At 36.0% G+C, this 18858-nt stretch overlaps 1 protein-coding gene across 1 annotated transcript in view; it reads right to left on the reverse strand.

Annotated features, from left to right (window-relative positions):
- LOC109113534 (tetraspanin-18-like) overlaps positions 1-18858 on the reverse strand; it is a 38440-nt gene that overhangs the window by 5630 nt on the left and 13952 nt on the right. Inside the window, exons 2-3 of the mRNA XM_042775147.1 lie at positions 13998-14074; positions 1444-1539 (exon numbers count right to left, since the gene is read on the reverse strand). Of these exons, the coding sequence (XP_042631081.1) occupies positions 1444-1539; positions 13998-14000 (99 nt within the window). The 5' untranslated portion in view covers positions 14001-14074. The remainder of the gene's footprint in view (positions 1-1443; positions 1540-13997; positions 14075-18858) is intronic.

The following is an 18858-nucleotide window of genomic DNA, read 5'->3' on the forward strand; positions in this document are numbered from 1 at the left end:
ATACATCACATCACATTCTTGCTGTTGGGAGATAATTAATTCAGTCAAACGAAATGAGTCCAAATCTTTCTCTGTCTATGCCAGTCCCACAGTGGGCATTTATGTTGTCAACCTAGATAGATGATCAAAGAAGCACTTTCTGTCTCTTCCCTCTTTCTCTTCCTGTATCTTCCCCTCTTTTGCTTTGAAATGTTTAAACAAGTAGCTGTTCTGCTACAAATCTGTGAATCATAACAGTCTACAGACTAGATTTTGCGGGAAATATAAAGCCAAAGCATACCTTGGTGAAAAAAAGTACACTTTAATATACTTTTAAAACAAGCATTTGTTACGTAAATAATATACTTGAAAATAATATACTTAATATGAACTGAATGTAATTTTTTCAGACAATTGCATGTTAACTGCAATTAAATGAAAATGTATTCTAGTTTAAATTTATATTAAATACAATTAGTTAGCCCACTTAAATAGGACTTAAGTACATCTTTTTTCTGTATTTTCATAATCACTTCTGTTGTCTTTGAAATACAGTTAAAGTGTACTGATGATTGTACTGTACTGACATGCATTTATGGTAAAAAGATGCTAAAAGATGCTATAATTTCTATTGAAACATGTATGTCATGTATTTAAATATATTTGCAATTTAACACATTTAAAATATATTGACTTCAAATTTAATATCAAATAACATACTAGAGTACATTACATGTGCTTTAGTATGTCAGTCAACACATTTATTTCCATTTTATTTTAACTACATTTATTTAATCAAAAATAAAAAGTAATACTCTGAATTATTATTGCAATTAAAAAGTTTATTTTGCAAGGTTATGTTTTTTTTTTAAATTCCTTTGATGGAAAAGCCATTAATCCAGTCTTCAGTGTCACATGAACCTTCAGAAATCTTTCTAATGCTGAAATCCTTCTAATAATTTTGTTATTTTTGTTTCTCATTTCTTATTATTATCAATATTAAAAACAGTTGTGCTGCAGAAATGTTTTGTGGAATCTGTGATACAGGGGTCTTTGAATAATAGAAAGCTCAAAAGAAGAGCATTTTTAAACTTTAATCGATATAATAAAAAGTATTACATTTTAATTCTTAAGTATTAATTAATTTAAAAAAGAATTCATTTCTTTAAAAAAAAATTATGAGGGCAGAGGTAAAAAATCAATTAGTCTCAATAGTCTAACTTTTCAGGGTTAAGTCGATTCACTTGGTGGCCATCTTGATAGTATTCACAAGCAGTTACTGGTCCAGCTAATGCACATTCTAAAGGTGACTGAATCCTCAAAACGAAAGGCAAAACATCTATTCCTTTATTCACCACCAGGTTTCTCACATTCAGTTCTCTATGAGTAGTCCATTTACTTCGCTTTATACTCTGGAAGATCAAATGTGAAGTGTATGTCAAGGTCTGACAGATAAATACTCACAAAGATAAGGAAGTTGAAGACAAACATGAGGTACTTGATGCAGCTGAGGCAGTCTCCTTCCATGCTTGTCCCCCTCGCTGAAGCCTCACCCAGCCCCTTAGAAGAAAAACAAACATAGCGTCATCTCTGAACTTAATCAGAAACACTCACAATCGAGCCTTTCATCTACATATTGACATTCAGCACAAAAACATTTGTACTGAAGCACTCTCTAAAAACTTAAGAGTTTCATGCAGTTTGTACCACTCTGAACAAAGAAATACTAGCATCAAAAAAGGCTTTTCAAGCTAAATCCTGTATTCAATGTGCATTCAAACAAGGTGAATTCAGAGTTCCCATGTGCATAATAAAACGGCCATGCTATTTTTTTTAAAGGCACAGCCTCCCTTTTAGTGTAATTAATGATGAGAGGCTCTTGTGTTTCAGCAGACCATCCGTCTACCTGAAAAAGCACTCTCTGAGATGAAGGCCTATTACGGCACCACTTTCCTTAAATGAAATGGGGCCTTTTTCATTACTTCTAGGCGAGTGCTAACAGCCTGCACTAGCAGAGCTACCCTACCATTACTCAGACAGCACAGAGAAGGTGTATTACATGAGAGTGTCATCCTTAAATACATGTTTGAGTGCAACCTTATCTCGCTGTGCAGTGCTAATACCACAAGTCTTGTAGCAAACAACAATACATGACGGATCACAAGCATTATTAATAGATATAGTAATCATAGCGATGAGAACTCTGCAGAGGAAAGAGGCTGGGGAAAATCACTTGTGTGTTGACTTGGAGCCAGAAATAGAATGTGGCTTGATGACAAGAACACTAACCATGACCTTTCTTTTTGTTTTGTTTTCTCCCCTTCCTTCTTGTTTTCTTTGTTTTTTCCTATCTTGTCAGAAGCAATCCCATTATGTTCTGGCAGAACTTTCTCAAAAGAGGTTTTAGGCTCGCCCAGTGTTGTTGTTTTTTTGGCTCACCCTGTATAACCCAAAGTGGTTTCCTAGAGCTCTATGGATCTGTATTGAGGAGATGAGTCTGTATCTGCTAAAAATGGAATTATCTACAGCAGGGGTTTAAAAAACTGGACTGGAAGGGGGTCCAGGGAATATTTAGGAGGTATAGAGAGAGAGAGAAGGAAAGAAAGAGAAAGGTATTTATACTTGTATGTATGTCTGTATATGTGTATATATATATTTTTAGTTGTCAAAGTTAACATTAACTTCAAACATTAATTACAAACAATATTTTTAACACATAACACATTTTTCATTAATACACTTTCAATTTGCTTTTTTTTTTTTTTTCTGTTTTAAACTTTTATATGTATTACATTAGTCCGATGATGACCAAAGAAAAGAGAAAAAAGATACAGTACACTGTCAACATAAAAAGCAAGTATTCTCCAGATAATACTGCAATCATTTGATTCAGCATTAAAACAGTGACAATTTAAAACCCCATTATTTAGTTTAGGAAATAAAACAATATGTATTTATTTTAATATGACACTTAAGTACAAACAGGTCTTAAAACATTTAAAAATATATATATACTGTATATAGCTGTCGTTGTATTTCAGAATGTGAGTACCTCAAATGGGGATCATCATATTTTAGGGTCTTTATCAATTATTTTGAAAAGCCCTGATCTGGAAAACTATGTTGCTCTTATACAGAATAATGGTTTTGGGAAATAATGATGATCTTACCATCCTTCACTGCCCAGAGAAATAGACAGAGATGCAGCCTATGTTTAATGGATCCTTTCAATTAAACAGAGGGCCCTAGTATCAAAAGTGTCGACAAAGTGCTTATAGCACCCTCAGGGCAATTGGTGTTTTAATTACCCTCATTCTTAATAAAGACCAAACCAGGGGGTTTTAATTAGGGTTGCATAGATTAAAGCTTTCATTAGCAGCATCTGATGATCTCTCTCTTATAATTTGATATGTTCTTTGCAGGTCGGCAAAGCCATTAGCAGCTGGACGTGAGAGCGTGGGCTGAGAACGATGTAAAAGCTTTAAAAAAGTGGGCCTGCAAAATTTGGATCCACATCTGAGAAGGCGTTACTCTGGTTTTGTGTAAAAACTATAGCATGATGCTTAGCTTGCTGAGTGCAAGAGACCAACACACACTCCCAGTTGGAGCGCACATGGTGTAAAGCTTCTTGGATCCCAGTATAAATCAAACTGCCTGCGGATCGGAGCTGGCTCTGGAGAAAGTGCAGAATAAACAGGGTATTTTTCCCAAGACTCCCACAGCACTGCAGTCATCATCAATCAAACACACATAGCTACATACAGTATAACATGAAGGTCTGCAGTGAAACTACATGCTGGTTGCAGCACATTTATGCGGTCCCTAAGAGCTTCAGTGGTGAAACGCGCAAATCCAACAACATGATCGAGACTGATTTGTGTTCAGCTCATTATTCCAAAGCCTGGGGTCCCTGATTATGAGACCAAAAGCACAGTGTGGTTGTTTAAGTTCCAAGAATCGTCTTTGTAGTCTCATACACAACAAAAGCAGAGACACATACATTAAAAGTGCAGAAATATCGGAAGCAAAGCAAAAGTGAGTCCAGATCAACAGCATGTATGTATATGAAAGAGACTGTTCCTTGTTTTCTCACAGACATTAGCTGACATGTACACAGTCATCAGCACCCACAGAAAGAAACAAACACACCCTACCCACACTTTCGAATAAAACTAAACCCATACAATACTCTTTATGTGATACATTCACTGCTATACAATAGCTAACATCACAAAATCTTCTAATGTTCAGGAAAAGTTATTCTAGTTTAATATTTCCTGTTTGCATGACTTTTTCAGTCTGTGAAAAACCGCAGACATACCATCTTAAATTAACAACGAAAATGTACATAAGAACCTTATATGGATGGGAATAATTTTCAGAAGTGTGTTTTAGATTCACAACTTCAATAATGATCCCTTCACTGCAGGGTTTCTATCCAGGAAATGTAGTAGTTACTGTAATGATTCCCAAATAGAGGTCAATTGTAAGACACTCATTAGTGCAATTGTTTTTCACCCATGTTAACTTTGCATTTCTGCAATACAGAGACTGAATGCTTATGCAAATCAGTTATTATGTGCCAACAATATTTTTGTTTTCATTTTCTGTAAACTTTGCACTTCTGCAATACAGAGATTGAATACTTATGCAAATCAGAACTTTTCTTTCTGCTAAGAATATTTTCTTAAATAAAACAATATTACATTTATTTTGAAGACCTGAATATTTATGCAGTATGCACTTTTCTTGTATTGAATGTTGTAAGAGTTGTGCTATTATTTTCCCTTGTAGTTAAAATTTTTTGGTGTTTTGGTGTACTGTTTTTGTGTTGAAGCAGGTTGTGAGAAGGAGGGGTAGATCAACTCTAATAAAATACAAAAAAAATTATGATATAAATAATACTCATAAATACTCAAAAAATTTTCCTAAATCAATATTTGAATCAGCAGTTAAAATCATTTTGGAAAATTCTAATATTACAACAGAGCTACTTTTGAAGTAGCTGTTTTGAAACAACATGGTAACTGTAAACTGAGCATAAAATAATGTTTTTTTTTTTGTTTTTTTTACTTTACATTTCAAATAATGCAGTGTTAGCAAAATCGTTGCTTTAGAAAGTCATAAACCTCACATTTCAGCCTTTAAAGCATTTTTAAGAAAAAAGACAAGAGAAAAGAAAAAAAATAAGTATTATGTATTTCATACTTCAAATGGATGAAGGGCAAATTGAAGATGCAAATTCACTCTCTCCATAGAATTTTAAAGTATTGTATAAATGGCCTGTTTCAGTATCAGAATGATGAATTTGTAGGTATACATGGACCAGTAAGCAATTACCCTAAAAACTAGAAACCACCCAGAACACCCTAGCAACCACATAGCAACAACCACAACACCCTAGCATTGTTGCAGAGAGTTCTACAAAAGCAAATACCACTCGCATATCCTTCGGAAAATGAATAAAAATCTAATTTGCAAGCTAAAAGTCACTCATCCTCGCTGAAGTCTTCCTTTTGAAAACCACACTTTTTTAAACAAATAGGTTGAAGAGACTCTCCTTGAAGTTGACACTTTTAACTTGATTAATCCACTGTCTGCTTTAGTCATTCTTATGCTGCTAACTGGGACATGATCATTAGCTGAAGGGCAAGGACAGTGTGTGCTGGTCAGCCTTCCCCCATCAGCCATGAGCTTGCATACATAAAGAGCAATATAGCATAAAACACAGGATTCACAAGAGCAGTGAACTTCCTCACCCTCAGTGAATTAGATGACTCCTAATTGTTCTTTTCAATGCACAGCTTGAAAAGCTAGTGACAAATACGCTATGTCTGTATGAGTGTGTTGTGTGTATCAATAGTGCTCCATTCAAGAAAATTTAGCAAATCTAATTTTCTGTGTACACATTTTTAAAAAATCCTTCTAGCTGTGTTGGGGGAAGGGGTATGACAGCATGGTCTAGCCAGCAGGTATATATAGTCCCTTAATGAACCTCCAATTAGGGTAGAGTAAGTCACATGATTGTCAGCTTTGAAGTCTGCATAAGTTAAAGCAGTTACAGCATGTTCATGAAGAGGGCAGGTACCTCACATGTATCAGGGAACATAATAATGACTAACTGCCATATATGGCTGTATAATTAAAGAAAACTTCAGCCTATAATGAGCCTAAAGCTTTTAGTGGTTCATCAGTGATCATTTGGATAAGACAAGTGATAAGAACCAATGGATTTCTTGTCCTTTGAAGGAGAATTTAAATGTTGAAATGGACACAAAAGGCTTGCAGTGCCGAAGCTCATTCATTAGACCAGCTGACTCAAGAACAATGACCTGATTTAGATATTTAGAGAAAGCCTCCAGTGAAACCAGAAATATGACAAGACGTTAGTATTGTGTAACTTACATATTAAGCACAATATTACTGGTTAACATTATCTGTTTTTGCTCAGCCAATGCAAATAGAGCCAAACAAAGCCCCTCCATGCAACACAGTCTCTGGATGAATAGGCATTTATGAATGAATTAGTTGAATGAATGATTCAATGACTTACTCATAAAGACCCAGGCTGCATTCAAAAGTGTACAATATATGAGTAGGTACGTCCTTTAAATAAGTACTTCATGACTGTATGTTCTATATAGTATGAATGTAATTCAGCAGTAGTTGTGTTGCTTCACTGCCATTCACAAATACTCTCCTCTGGCCTCAGGGGATAATAAAGTGTATAGGCACTGTATACACACTTCAGAATCTTGCCAGAAGTAGTGGTTCATCTGGGTACCTTTGCCTACTCTATTCACTTACTGTTTTTCAGCCTTCTATGTAGTAGGAATGTATGCATAATTGAATGCACCCCATCACCTGTTTTATCCCAGAACACGGCAGCGTTTTTAAACAATTCAGTTGAACGAATGAATCAATGACTCACTCATAAAGACAGTCCCTTGATTAGTTCCTGAATAAATCAGCCTTTTTGAACAAACTGGCTCTTAAAAAAAAAGACTCAATGAACAAACTGGCTTGTAAAACAAACAATTCAATTAATCACTCATAAAGACTTGTTTAATTCCTTAATGAATCACAATTTACAAAACAAATAAATTAAATAACCAACTCAATTTACCATAAAACAAACACAACCACTCAACAACTACCACCAAAAAACCCCCCACAACACAGCACGTTGGTCCCAGAAAATTGCCGGATCACCTTCTGTGTGAACGCAAACACAACTTGGGATTGATTCCGGGATCGATCCCGGATTGGGGACCAAGTAACATTGCCGGGTTCAGTCCCAGAACGAGCTCTGTGTGAAAAAAAGCCAGAACCAACACCGTAAAGGGTGTGTCGTAGTGATGACGCATGTTATCGTGCGACTCTTTTACCGGGTGTTTTGAAGGCAGATCAATGTTCGCGGTGAAAAAATATGTGCAAACTGTAATGAAGCAGAGATCAGTTAGCTCCTCACTATCCACGCTGAAGATGAGATCGTTTGCCAGCTTAAGTGAAAGTTAACGTGCCTAGCGTTTTCCACACGCACATATTTACACACTTATACACAGACTGCCAATCTGTCTGGAACATGCAAACACATACAAGTAGAGCAATACAAATCCAGGAAATCACTGACAGTGTGAAAGGGGAATATCTAGTGACCAGGGAACAATTGCCAGGACACATTACCCATGTATATATCTTAGAAAGTATGTTCGAAAAAACTGTTGGTTACCTGTCGGAATCGCAGTGTGAAAAATCCTTCACTAACATACAAAAACAAACAATCAGAAAAATACAAATTAAAACCCACCACTTATACACAGACTGCCAATCTGTCTGGAACATGCAAACACATACAAGTAGAGCAATACAAATGTGAATAGTCCCAGTAATAATTAGCATTTAAGTGAACTACATTTACAATCGTACTGCTTATTGAACATCTGATGTGAGATTTTGTGTAATAAGCTTTCTAAAATGTTCTGTAGTGAGAAATGGAGTTCATTACAGAGATCATTAAGATGCAGGTGCAGGTTTCAGATGAATAAAGCTACTTCATCTTTATCAGAAGTTCAATGAATGCCGAACTGAGAGAAACCCAGTGGACTTGTGAAATGGTCAGTGCTGGTCAAGTGAAGAAAATTAAAGAAGAAATCTATGGAAAATTGTCAACCTGCAACTTCTTGTATGAGTTATAACTGCCAAGCTATTCGACATAATAAATTTACTACACAAATGCTGAATGAGGTTGCTACAAAACCTAATAACTTTACAGACATACTGAGAAAAATTCCTTTTTGTTAGATAGAAAAACAGTTTAAATGCTTCTGCGATATATACTGTATACTTGTATCTGCTGCTGTGTTGAAGTTATCAAGCCCAGATGGAGAAGATCACAAGCTCAGCAAGATCGATAAGACATTGATTGGATGAAGTTCTTCCACTGAGTCTTCATAGCCGCTTTCTGTCTTTCAACAGTGTGGATTCCTCATCCCACAGTGAGTGTGATCACATCAACACTAGTTCATTAGTACAACAGGGATTTTCCATGGCACTGGACTTTCCCTTTTTATTAAATTAAACCTTAAGTCACTTGTACCATGTAACTGGTTATTTAGGTAACACTTTTTTAGCATTTCTCAAAATTATTAAATCTGGCAAGAAGTGACGCACTTAGAAAACAATTTTGTGTTCTTACACGTTACCCTTCAAGGATAACTTCATATTTTTAGTCTTGAAAGAGCAGTTGCACAATCATTTGCTTGGTAAATCAAAAACATCCCACACTGCATAAGAATCTAATATAAACTGGGAAATGAATGTCCAAAAGTGAATGAATTTCCATTTAGGGAATGTTCCCAGGAACCCTGAACCTCAAAACCGCAAAAAAAACAGCTGGCTAAAGATACAGCATTGACTGCCAGCACAGGAATAGAGAACTAAAACATTTCATCATTTGTGACTGTCAATTTTGGCGACACGAACAACAGCAATTGATTGTGATGCAACAAAATTTTAATGGTATGCAAATGTGGTATGTGGGAATGCAATGATTTGCCAGCTGATACAGCAACCAATCAAAAAAATGGCTTCCAGCAACCAACAGTATGAAACTTGAAGCTATTTAGTCGTGTCAATGGGTCAATAGGTCCTAGTGATTCAGTGTAGGTCAGTTTGTTTCCTACATGCAAATGTGGAGAAACACATATGAAAAGTCCAAAAACAAAAAATATCAAAAACATTCCAAACCGGAGAAACACATATGGACAGTTGGACCACAAACACTATGTTCAGCATGTCAACGCAAAGTAAGTCCACAAAAGTCCACAAGCCTTACAGGGCAAATATTTTCTCCACTCCCTCTCACCTCTTTCCAAACATCACACAAACTCAGGAACGTGAAGTTCAAACAGTCCACTCCCCCAAATTTGAGCTCTGAAGTTCATGTCTTACATCTTAGCTGATGTTGGAAACAGGAAAAATGTATTTTTGCCAAGAAGATAAATATGGAACCACAAAGCAAAAGTTTGACTTCAAACAGGTCAAACAGCATATTTTTATGATGGCTTGGCTCCTACAGGCTAAATTGGTGGGGGTGGGATAGGTGGACAGCCCTTAGTTTCTAGACGGGTGTCTGGCGTATCCACTTAACACCAGTTCCTGTCAGAGCAAACACGGAAAGCAGCAGCCTTCTGCAGATGGAGCACAGCTTGGGCTAGCGTTTGTCTAATGAGTGATCACTCACAGGCCTGTCAAATATGCCATCTGGAGGAGGACCTCTGGTCTACCATGAAATATGGAGTTTGTTGACACTCGATGTTGAATCAGTCCTGTAGTGCATATGTTTGGTGATGACAGTCATAAACATAAATGTACACAGAAAAATACATGGGAATTTATGCATTATGGTTTGGAGTATAGTGATGTATAATTTCTCATTTGGAAAGATGCATTCCTTCAAACAACATTACATTTCTGAAGAATTTGTGCCACAATAAAGATATTAACTCATGTGCTTCTCCATTGACAAAGAGCTCACAGAACAGACTGTTCATTTTTCGAACAGGCTTATGTTGAAAGATGTCCTAAAATAGGGAAAAGCTGCCAGAATCTCCAGGGTACACAAAAAGGGTAAAAAAAATTCTTGTTAATCCTCTGATCCACATCTAAGCAATGTGAGGTAAGATGCGGTAATATTATGTCTCCACATTTAATTTTCCTCTTGATCATATATGTCACTAAATCACACACTCACACAAACAGACATGCTGGATTTCCATGTTTTATAGTGACATTCCATAGGCGTAATGGTTTTTATGCTGTACAAACTGTATTTTCTATCTCTTTACCCAAACCCTACACCTGAACCTACCCCTCACATGAAACTCTATGCATTTTAAGATGCATTTTTTTTCACCCTACATGGATCTGAGAGAATCATAAATTAAGTGGAAATGAACAGAATTAAATGTATATTGAGATCCTTCATTCTGAGTTACAGTGTGAATGTGTCCCACAGGTTTAATGTGAAAATGCTGAAGTGGGAACCTGAGAGCTCCAATCTCCAGCACAGTTATAGATGGTAACCCTATACGCACACCTTGGCAATAGAATCATAATTGGCTATTAAATTTTTGAGTTTACTCACTAGACTGATATACTCTCTCTCTCTCTCTCTCTCTCTCTCTCTCTCTCTCTCTCTCTCTATATATATATATATATATATATATACAGTGGGTACGGAAAGTATTCAGACCCCCTTAAATTTTTTCACTCTTTGTTATATTGCAGCCATTTGTTAAAATCATTTAAGTTCATTTTTTTCCTCATTAATGTACACACATTGTACATTAATATTGACAGAAAAAACACAGAACTGTTGACATTTTTGCAGATTTATATATATATATAAAAAAAGAAATATCACATGGTCCTAAGTATTCAGACCCTTTGCTGTGACACTCATATATTTAACTCAGGTGCTGTCCATTTATTCTGATAATCCTTGAGATGGTTCTGCACCTTCATTTGAGTCCAGCTGTGTTTGATTATACTGATTGGATTTGAATAGGAAAGCCACACACCTGTCTATATAAGACCTTACAGCTCACAGTGCATGTCAGAGCAAATGAGAATCATGAGGTCAAAGGAACTGCCTGAAGAGGCTCAGAGACAGAATTGTGGCAAAGCACAGATCTGGCCAAGGTTACAAAAAAAATTTCTGCTGCACTTAAGGATCCTAAGAGCACAGTGGCCTCCATAATCCTTAAATGGAAGACGTTTGGGATGACCAGAACCCTTCCTGGAGCTGGCCGTCCAGCCAAACTGAGCTAATCGGGGGAGAAAAGCCTTGGTGAGAGAGGTAAAGAAGAACCCAAAGATCACTGTGGCTGAGCTCCAGAGATGCAGTCGGGAGATGGGAGAAAGTTTTAGAAAGTTAACCATCACTGCAGCCCTCCACCAGTCAGGGCTTTATGGCAGAGTGGGCCGACGCAAGCCTCTCCTCAGTGCAAGACACATGAAAGCCCGCATGGAGTTTGCTAAAAAACAGAGAAATAAGATTCTCTGGTCTGATGAGACCAAGATAGAACTTTTTGGCCTTAATTCTAAGCGGTATGTGTGGAGAAAACAGTGAAGCATGGTGGTGTCAGCATCATGCTGTGGGGGTGTTTTTCAGCTGCAGGGACAGGACGACTGGTTGCAATCGAAGGAAAGATGAATGCGGCCAAGTACAGGGATATCCTGGACGAAAACCTTCTCCAGAGTGCTCAGGACCTCAGACTGGGCTGAAGGTTCACCTTCCAACAAGACAATGACCCTAAGCACACAGCTAAAATAACAAAGGAGTGGCTTCACAAAAACTCCGTGACTGTTCTTGAATGGCCCAGCCAGAGCCCTGACTTAAACCCAATTGAGTATCTCTGGAGAGACCTAAAAATGGTTGTCCACCAACGTTTACCATCCAACCTGACAGAATTGGAGAGGATCTGCAAGGAGGAATGGCCCCCCAAATTAAGGTGTTAAAAACTTGTTGCATCTTTCCCAAAAAGACTCATGGCTGGATTAGATCAAAAGGTTACTTCTACTAAATACTGAGCAAAGGGTCTGAATACTTAGGACCATGTGATATTTCTTTTTTAATAAATCTGCAAAAAAGAAAGTTGAGATGGATAGAGATGATTATTATGGAGAGTTAGCATCTATAATAAAGTGCCATCAGTTTAACTTTAGAACATCTACAAATGACAGCTTCCACAGTAAATACATGATGGCTAATTTTCATTTCCATCTTTGCAAATAAGCCTAAAAACACAAAGGGCAAAAATAAAAGTCAAACCACAAATCAACATAGCATTTTGCTTATTTGGCGTTTGAGGGTTGGCTTTCAGGGGGAACGGAGCAGTTGATGCATCTCTGTCGGCAAGACCTTTAACTCTGAACACCACGTATGTGTATTGCTGGTATGTGTGTGGAATTTTAATACACTGAGTTTTAATGCAAATCAGTTCCCCACAAAGACCGGCTCCCAGCCATGACAGAGAGAAATAATAGATGCCGCTTCAATATAAGACAATCACCTCTCTGCTGTTGACAGTGTCACAATGGCTTTGTGCACCAACAGCCCTCCACCAGCCAAACAACGCTGTCAACATGATGATTTCGCTGCATTTCCACTCAGTTCATTTTTGTGTAACATTTCCTTTTTAATGAAGCTATCTGCTGCATATGGTACATGAAAAGTGCACTGTGTGGAAGAGGCAAAAATGACTTGCAGGGACTGGATTAATGTTGTATTAACTGATTAATTTACAAAGCAATTAATATGTATAGCAAACACTGCCCTGAATTGATAAAATCCCATATACAAAGATAAAATGCAAAGAGGTACTGATAGTGATTATCATAGCTGTGAAGAGAAATACATTCCTAAGCACAAAGAGATGAAGTATGTAATGCACAATACAAGAAATGCCAAATTTGCAAATTATTATGCACATTTTTTTCCATACAATGTGACAATGTCTGTCACACTCTAAAAATGATGACATAAAAACATCATAAAAGTGGCTCATGTGAGACTTCTGAAGTCATATGTTATTCACAGAAAATGTTCCCTTCTGCCAAAACTCTGAAATCGTATCTGAATTTGCATTCAGATTAAAAAAAGCACCAGGTTCGACTTTCTTGACACCAAATACCATTGTAGCCAAACGTGACAACCAAGTTTGAATATATAACATGGAGAATAAAATTTGCTGCAAAGAACTGGAATTATTTTCAGTGAATAATAAGCCAAATTTGAGTCTTCTTCACACTGAGCTATGGAATGATTTCAAAACACTGAATCTATTGCACAAGTTATATAGACAATATTTATGGTTCTTTTTGAATGGCAAAGAGCAGTGTAAAGATTCTTCAAAACCTATCCTTTTATGTTAATGTGTATTCACATTTACCATTATTCAATGGATTTTTTGAGGGAGAAATTCACTCATTTAATTAGGAATTTTTCATTATGGTGAAAGATTTCACTATGCAGATTTCGGTTTTAAGTTGCTCACATGGATTTTAGCAACTGACCAACAGAAAGCTGCTAGGTCTGAAAGTGAATTCATACATTACTACACTATTGACAATAGATAAAACTGCATATGAAGTTATACAGAAATGTATGTGTTAATTTGATTGTACTTAGGAAGGGGCTATTTACATCAAGTGAAAATAATGATACTGTTTGCAGTAAGTATGATCAGCAACTAGTATCATTTTATTAGCACTAAGTTCAAATGTTGCTACATGCTCTTAAAATAAAGTAAACATAAGTAATATTCTCTGTGGTACTAAAGGTAAAATATCTGTGCAATAGTGGGTGCAGTAAGTTAAAATAACCTTCGCAAACAAAGTTGGCTTGTTGAAAATAGTACACTCAGGGTCATTTTCAGTTGAACTGTCCCTTTAAGAACATTAAAACATCCGTTTAAGATAATCTGTTTTTGTTACTAAGAAAAAGCACCTACCATGAGTTCTTTGATGTAGTTCAGGATTCAGGTCAAAAGATGTGCCTCTGCTCTATCTTTCCGTCTGTTCTTGTTACCTGTGAAAAGAAACATAACCAGAGGTCACGGCACATATTTAATCACACCAAACAAACAGCAAAGCAAATTCATATCCACAAAAGCACAATAAAACATGCAAGACGGAGGAAAAACAGCACTCCTCCACACTGAAAACTCAGAGGGGAGCTTGCCACAATGCAGGTACTAAGTACGAATCTTGGAGTGCGACGAGATTGAGGATTCATTATTGATGACATTCCCTGTGGTGCACTACTCTGAACAGCATGTGCGTGAATTTTTCACTTTGCAGCTTGAGTAAAGAAATGAACTGGGACAGAATGAGCATCACACTAGCTTTAATCAATCTAAACCCATGACTGAAGCAGGTGAAATATTAATGGCTGCCGTTATTTATCAGATCCATTGCTTGGTTAATTGCTGTATATTGTTAGATGCCAAACTGACTGCATTTTGCCTGTTATGCTCAGTACTACTAATCTTGATTAGTGTCAGAGGTCATGAATAATTTATTAGAAACAGCATTCCTAGCTAATTACCTGTAGCCGATTCTCGCTGTCGGAGAGGATCACCAACCGTGTGCAGCTTACAAGCCTAAATGTTTTAACTTTCTGCTATTCATATTGCCACAAGTGTCTTCCAGTTCAATACACTACTAGCCAATTAAAACTGAGATGTTCTTAGCACACTCTTAAAAATAAAGGGTCTTTACTTCTCTTCGGTGGTTCCATGAAGAACCTTTAACATCCATGGAATGGTTCCATTGCACAAAATAGTTTTATAGTAGAATATTCTTCACACTAAGAAAAAACGGCTCTTTTAAGAACTGTCCATTGAAAGGTTCTTTGGGGAAACCCAAATTGTTCTTTTATGGCATCACTGTAAAAACCCCTTTAATTTTAAGAGGGTGGCCACAAAAGCATTACTCATGATAGCACTGAAAGCTTTGTGAAGACTGCAGCAGATTTTTCTTATAAAATCCAAGTGCATTTTTCTATAAAATCCAAGATGTTCATGTTTTAACTCAAGTAAACACAATGAACCCATTTCTTAAGAAGTGTTTTGTAGACAAATTCTGTGTTTCAAATTTGACCTGGCAGACCAGAATTCCCTTGTTCTCCAAGCACGCTACACTCCCTACAAAAATTCATGTACAGAATATCATTAGTTTATACAACAGATGTTTCTATAGCGACACACAAGAGGAAAAAGTAAAGCTGCAAAAGAGTACAAAAGTCCATTTCCAGGAAATTTAAGGGTTTTCCAGTGAAATACAGTACCCACAATTGTGATGCAAGATTGCATTTACAAAGAAAAAAATAAACAAGTACTTTTATTCTTTTATCTTTTGAACTTTGAACTATCAATCAAACAAACCTGTATCACATTTTCCACAAACATAGCGAAACTGTTGTCAACATTGATAACAGTAAAAAATATATCTTCAGCATCAAATCTGCATATTTCTGAAGGACATGATCACTGGGACACTGAAGACTAACACCGGCTGCTTAAAATTTGCCATCACGGGAATAAATTGAAAACAGTCATTTTAAATTGTTATAATATTTTACAGTATTCAAATAAATGCATTCTTGCTGAGCACAAGTTACAAAAACAAATAAAGAATCTCACCAACCCCAAACATTCGAACAAATCAAACACTCGGCACTCTCAATCAGTTTACATATTTGAATATTTTGTAATAAACTTCTAATGTATCATCTTATATACTTATTATATCTTATATATTTATTATATCTTTTTTATTTTTTTAATCTATGGAATAATGAATGGGAAAAAATACTTCAAAAACAATACATTCAAAATTGCATCTGCTGTACTCTCTTGGCTTCCTTTACTCAAACCTCTTTTACAAACCTCTATCACTCCCAAATCAATGGCATTCAATGGCATTTAAGATCGACCACAGTGTACAGTGATTGGTCATTCCCTGAAAAATTGATTTGTTTCTTCTGACCTTACAGTCTGAGGGGACCGTGTGCTCTTTAATTGTGTTCTCTACACTCGCGAACATTGTTTCCTCCATCTAGAATCAACAAGGGGTTTGAACAAAAGATCTCAAAGGGCATCTGCATTATGTTTATCTGCCTCCATGCTAATGGTGCCTTTTCCATCTGCAGTACATTTGAACAATGCAGGATGACTTAAAGTTCAATGCTAATTGATGACCATAGAGGGTGGGCAATAAAGGATGTGCTTGTTGTTATTTGTCATTATACACTCCCACTGCCCTATACCTTTTTCCTTCTCTGTTTATGATCATGCTACGCTATTCACATACACAATGAGTGACACATCCTACTAGGATTCCTACATGACGTCTGTCCCGCAGGAAGGATAGGATGTGATAGTCATTCGAAGCATATGCCACTTTTTATCTCGTTCTTCCTCTAATAAATTACAGTATATTCCTAAATCACAATATTATCAATATTAAAATACTGGCATATTGTACTACAGTTCAAATTTATGGGATTGGTTCAATTTTCAATGTTTTGAAAGAAGTCGCACCAAGGCTGCATTTATTAAATCAATAATGCAGTAAACCAGTAATATGAAATATTATTTCAATTTAAAATTACTCTTTTTTTAAAATTACACAAATTCTTCTCAGAAGCACCCACTGTACTTATTAAAGAACCTTAAATCAGCTGGGGAGTAAATGACAAAAACTATCAGAAGTGTAAATTGCTTACTGGACTATGGAAAGCCGAAAGGGTCAAACAACTAATTTTTTTTATTTTGGCCATGCCTGAGGCTGAGACTAAATAGGTTTTTTTAGTTTTAGCTCCAGCAGTAATATTGAAAGATTTGACTTCATAAACAATGACACACCGCAGATGTAATGTTTCAACACTTATTTAAGTGTATCATGTTGCAATATTTTTTCAATCGATTTCTCGACTGAGCCCCAAACACTTCCTTACATTCGAAATTGTCTCTGAATTATATTGATAAAACATCAGGTATGAACTCAGCACATATTTAAGCAACTTTTCTGCTTCCGACACTTGATCGATACATTTGATTGAAACGTGGCAGGATTTGCTTCCTCCAGGTGTCCTCTGACCTTGTGGCAGGCGTCTGACAGGGGCTTTAAGTGCAATCCCTTAAGGAAAAGGAGGCTGTCAAGCCTTGAGAGAGTCATATGGTACAGCTCCTGGCACAACACTCTGTGCTGTAATAATGACCAGCTCTGTACACACTTACTTAGTGTTTTCTCTACGCAGTCTGTTCTTGTCTTTCATTATAACCTCCCTCTCCTTTTTCAGGCCCCAAGGCCGAATAGACCTCAGTCTCTGGGGAGAGACAAGGTTCAGGGCATCAAAACAAGCCTTTGAAGCTGAGCGATTAAACCTGTTGGAATGGGCCAAAAGGGCTTAAAGGTGTCGGGGAGTCAGCTTCTCCAATTAGGCACAAGAAAGGTTGTTAACACGCAAGCCAAGCAGTCTATGAACCTCTGTTTTCGCTCAGGAAGGGTTATGCAAACAACATGCAGACAGGATAAATGATCTGATCTTGTCAATAATGAGCTAATGATTGACTACATTGATTCATTATGATGAAAGATGTTAGATGAATATAAATTAGTGCTGTCAAATGATTAATCATGATTTATCGCATCCAAAATAAAAGTTTTTGTTTACAAAATATATTCCGAGTGTACTGTGTATATTTATTATGTATATATTGAAGAAAAATATGCTTTGTTTATACAGTATATAGAAAATGTATATTTATATATAATATAAATTATTATCTCTCATCTTTTAAATAGATGGTAATTTAGTTGAAAATGGTTTAAAATAAACATAAAACAATTGTTGCACTGTTACAAATTCAGCTATACTACTCATTTGCTGCATTAATTGTTATAAAAATTAATATCATGGCTGGATTAAAGATAAATCAAATATGGGGCAACCAGATTAGTAATTTCCCTATTTGCACTATTTAGTCCCTGCTAGATTTAAAAACTGTTGTGGGAAGAAGCATAAAAAAATAAAAATCTGATTATTCTTGTTATTACAGCTATGAGGAGAAGGATTTTGGATTTCACAGTGGGCAGGGCACCTTACCATAAATGTTGAAAAATTGTAAATGGTTAAGCATTGCATTCTATGTAATTTTATTGTAAAATAATGTGGAATTTGGAAGTAAAAAATATGAACTACCATATAATTTGCAGTGAAAGACTGTAAAAGGACATTTCCAGAAGTTCATACAAGACACATCACATATATGTGACCCTGGACCACAAAACCAGTCAGAAGGGTCAATTTCTTGAAATTGAGATTTATACATCATCTGAAAGCTGAATAAATAAGTTTTCCATTGATTTATGGTTTGTTAGGATAGGACAATATTTGGCTGATATACAACTATTTGAAAATCTGGAATCTGAGGGTACATAAAAATCTAAATATTGAGAAAATTGCCTTTAAAGTTGTCCAAATGAAGTTCTTAGCAATGCATGTTACTAATCAAAAATTAAGTTAAAAATATATTTACAATAGGAAATTTACAAATTATCTTCATGGAACATGATCTTTACTCAATGTCCTAATGATTTTTGGCATAAAAGAAAAATCAATAATTTTGACCCATACAATGTATTTTTGGTTATTGCTACAAATATAACCTAGCGACTTAAGACTGGTTTTGTGGTCCAGGGTCGCATATGATTATACTTTAAATAATTTTATTTCTTATTTTTTTTTATTATTAGTAGAGTACATTAACATTGTGCTATTTAATGCTCATTGCATTATTTTAGTGT

This window comes from Cyprinus carpio, chromosome A18 (genome assembly GCF_018340385.1).
Source record: "Cyprinus carpio isolate SPL01 chromosome A18, ASM1834038v1, whole genome shotgun sequence".
Classification (NCBI taxonomy): domain Eukaryota; kingdom Metazoa; phylum Chordata; class Actinopteri; order Cypriniformes; family Cyprinidae; genus Cyprinus; species Cyprinus carpio.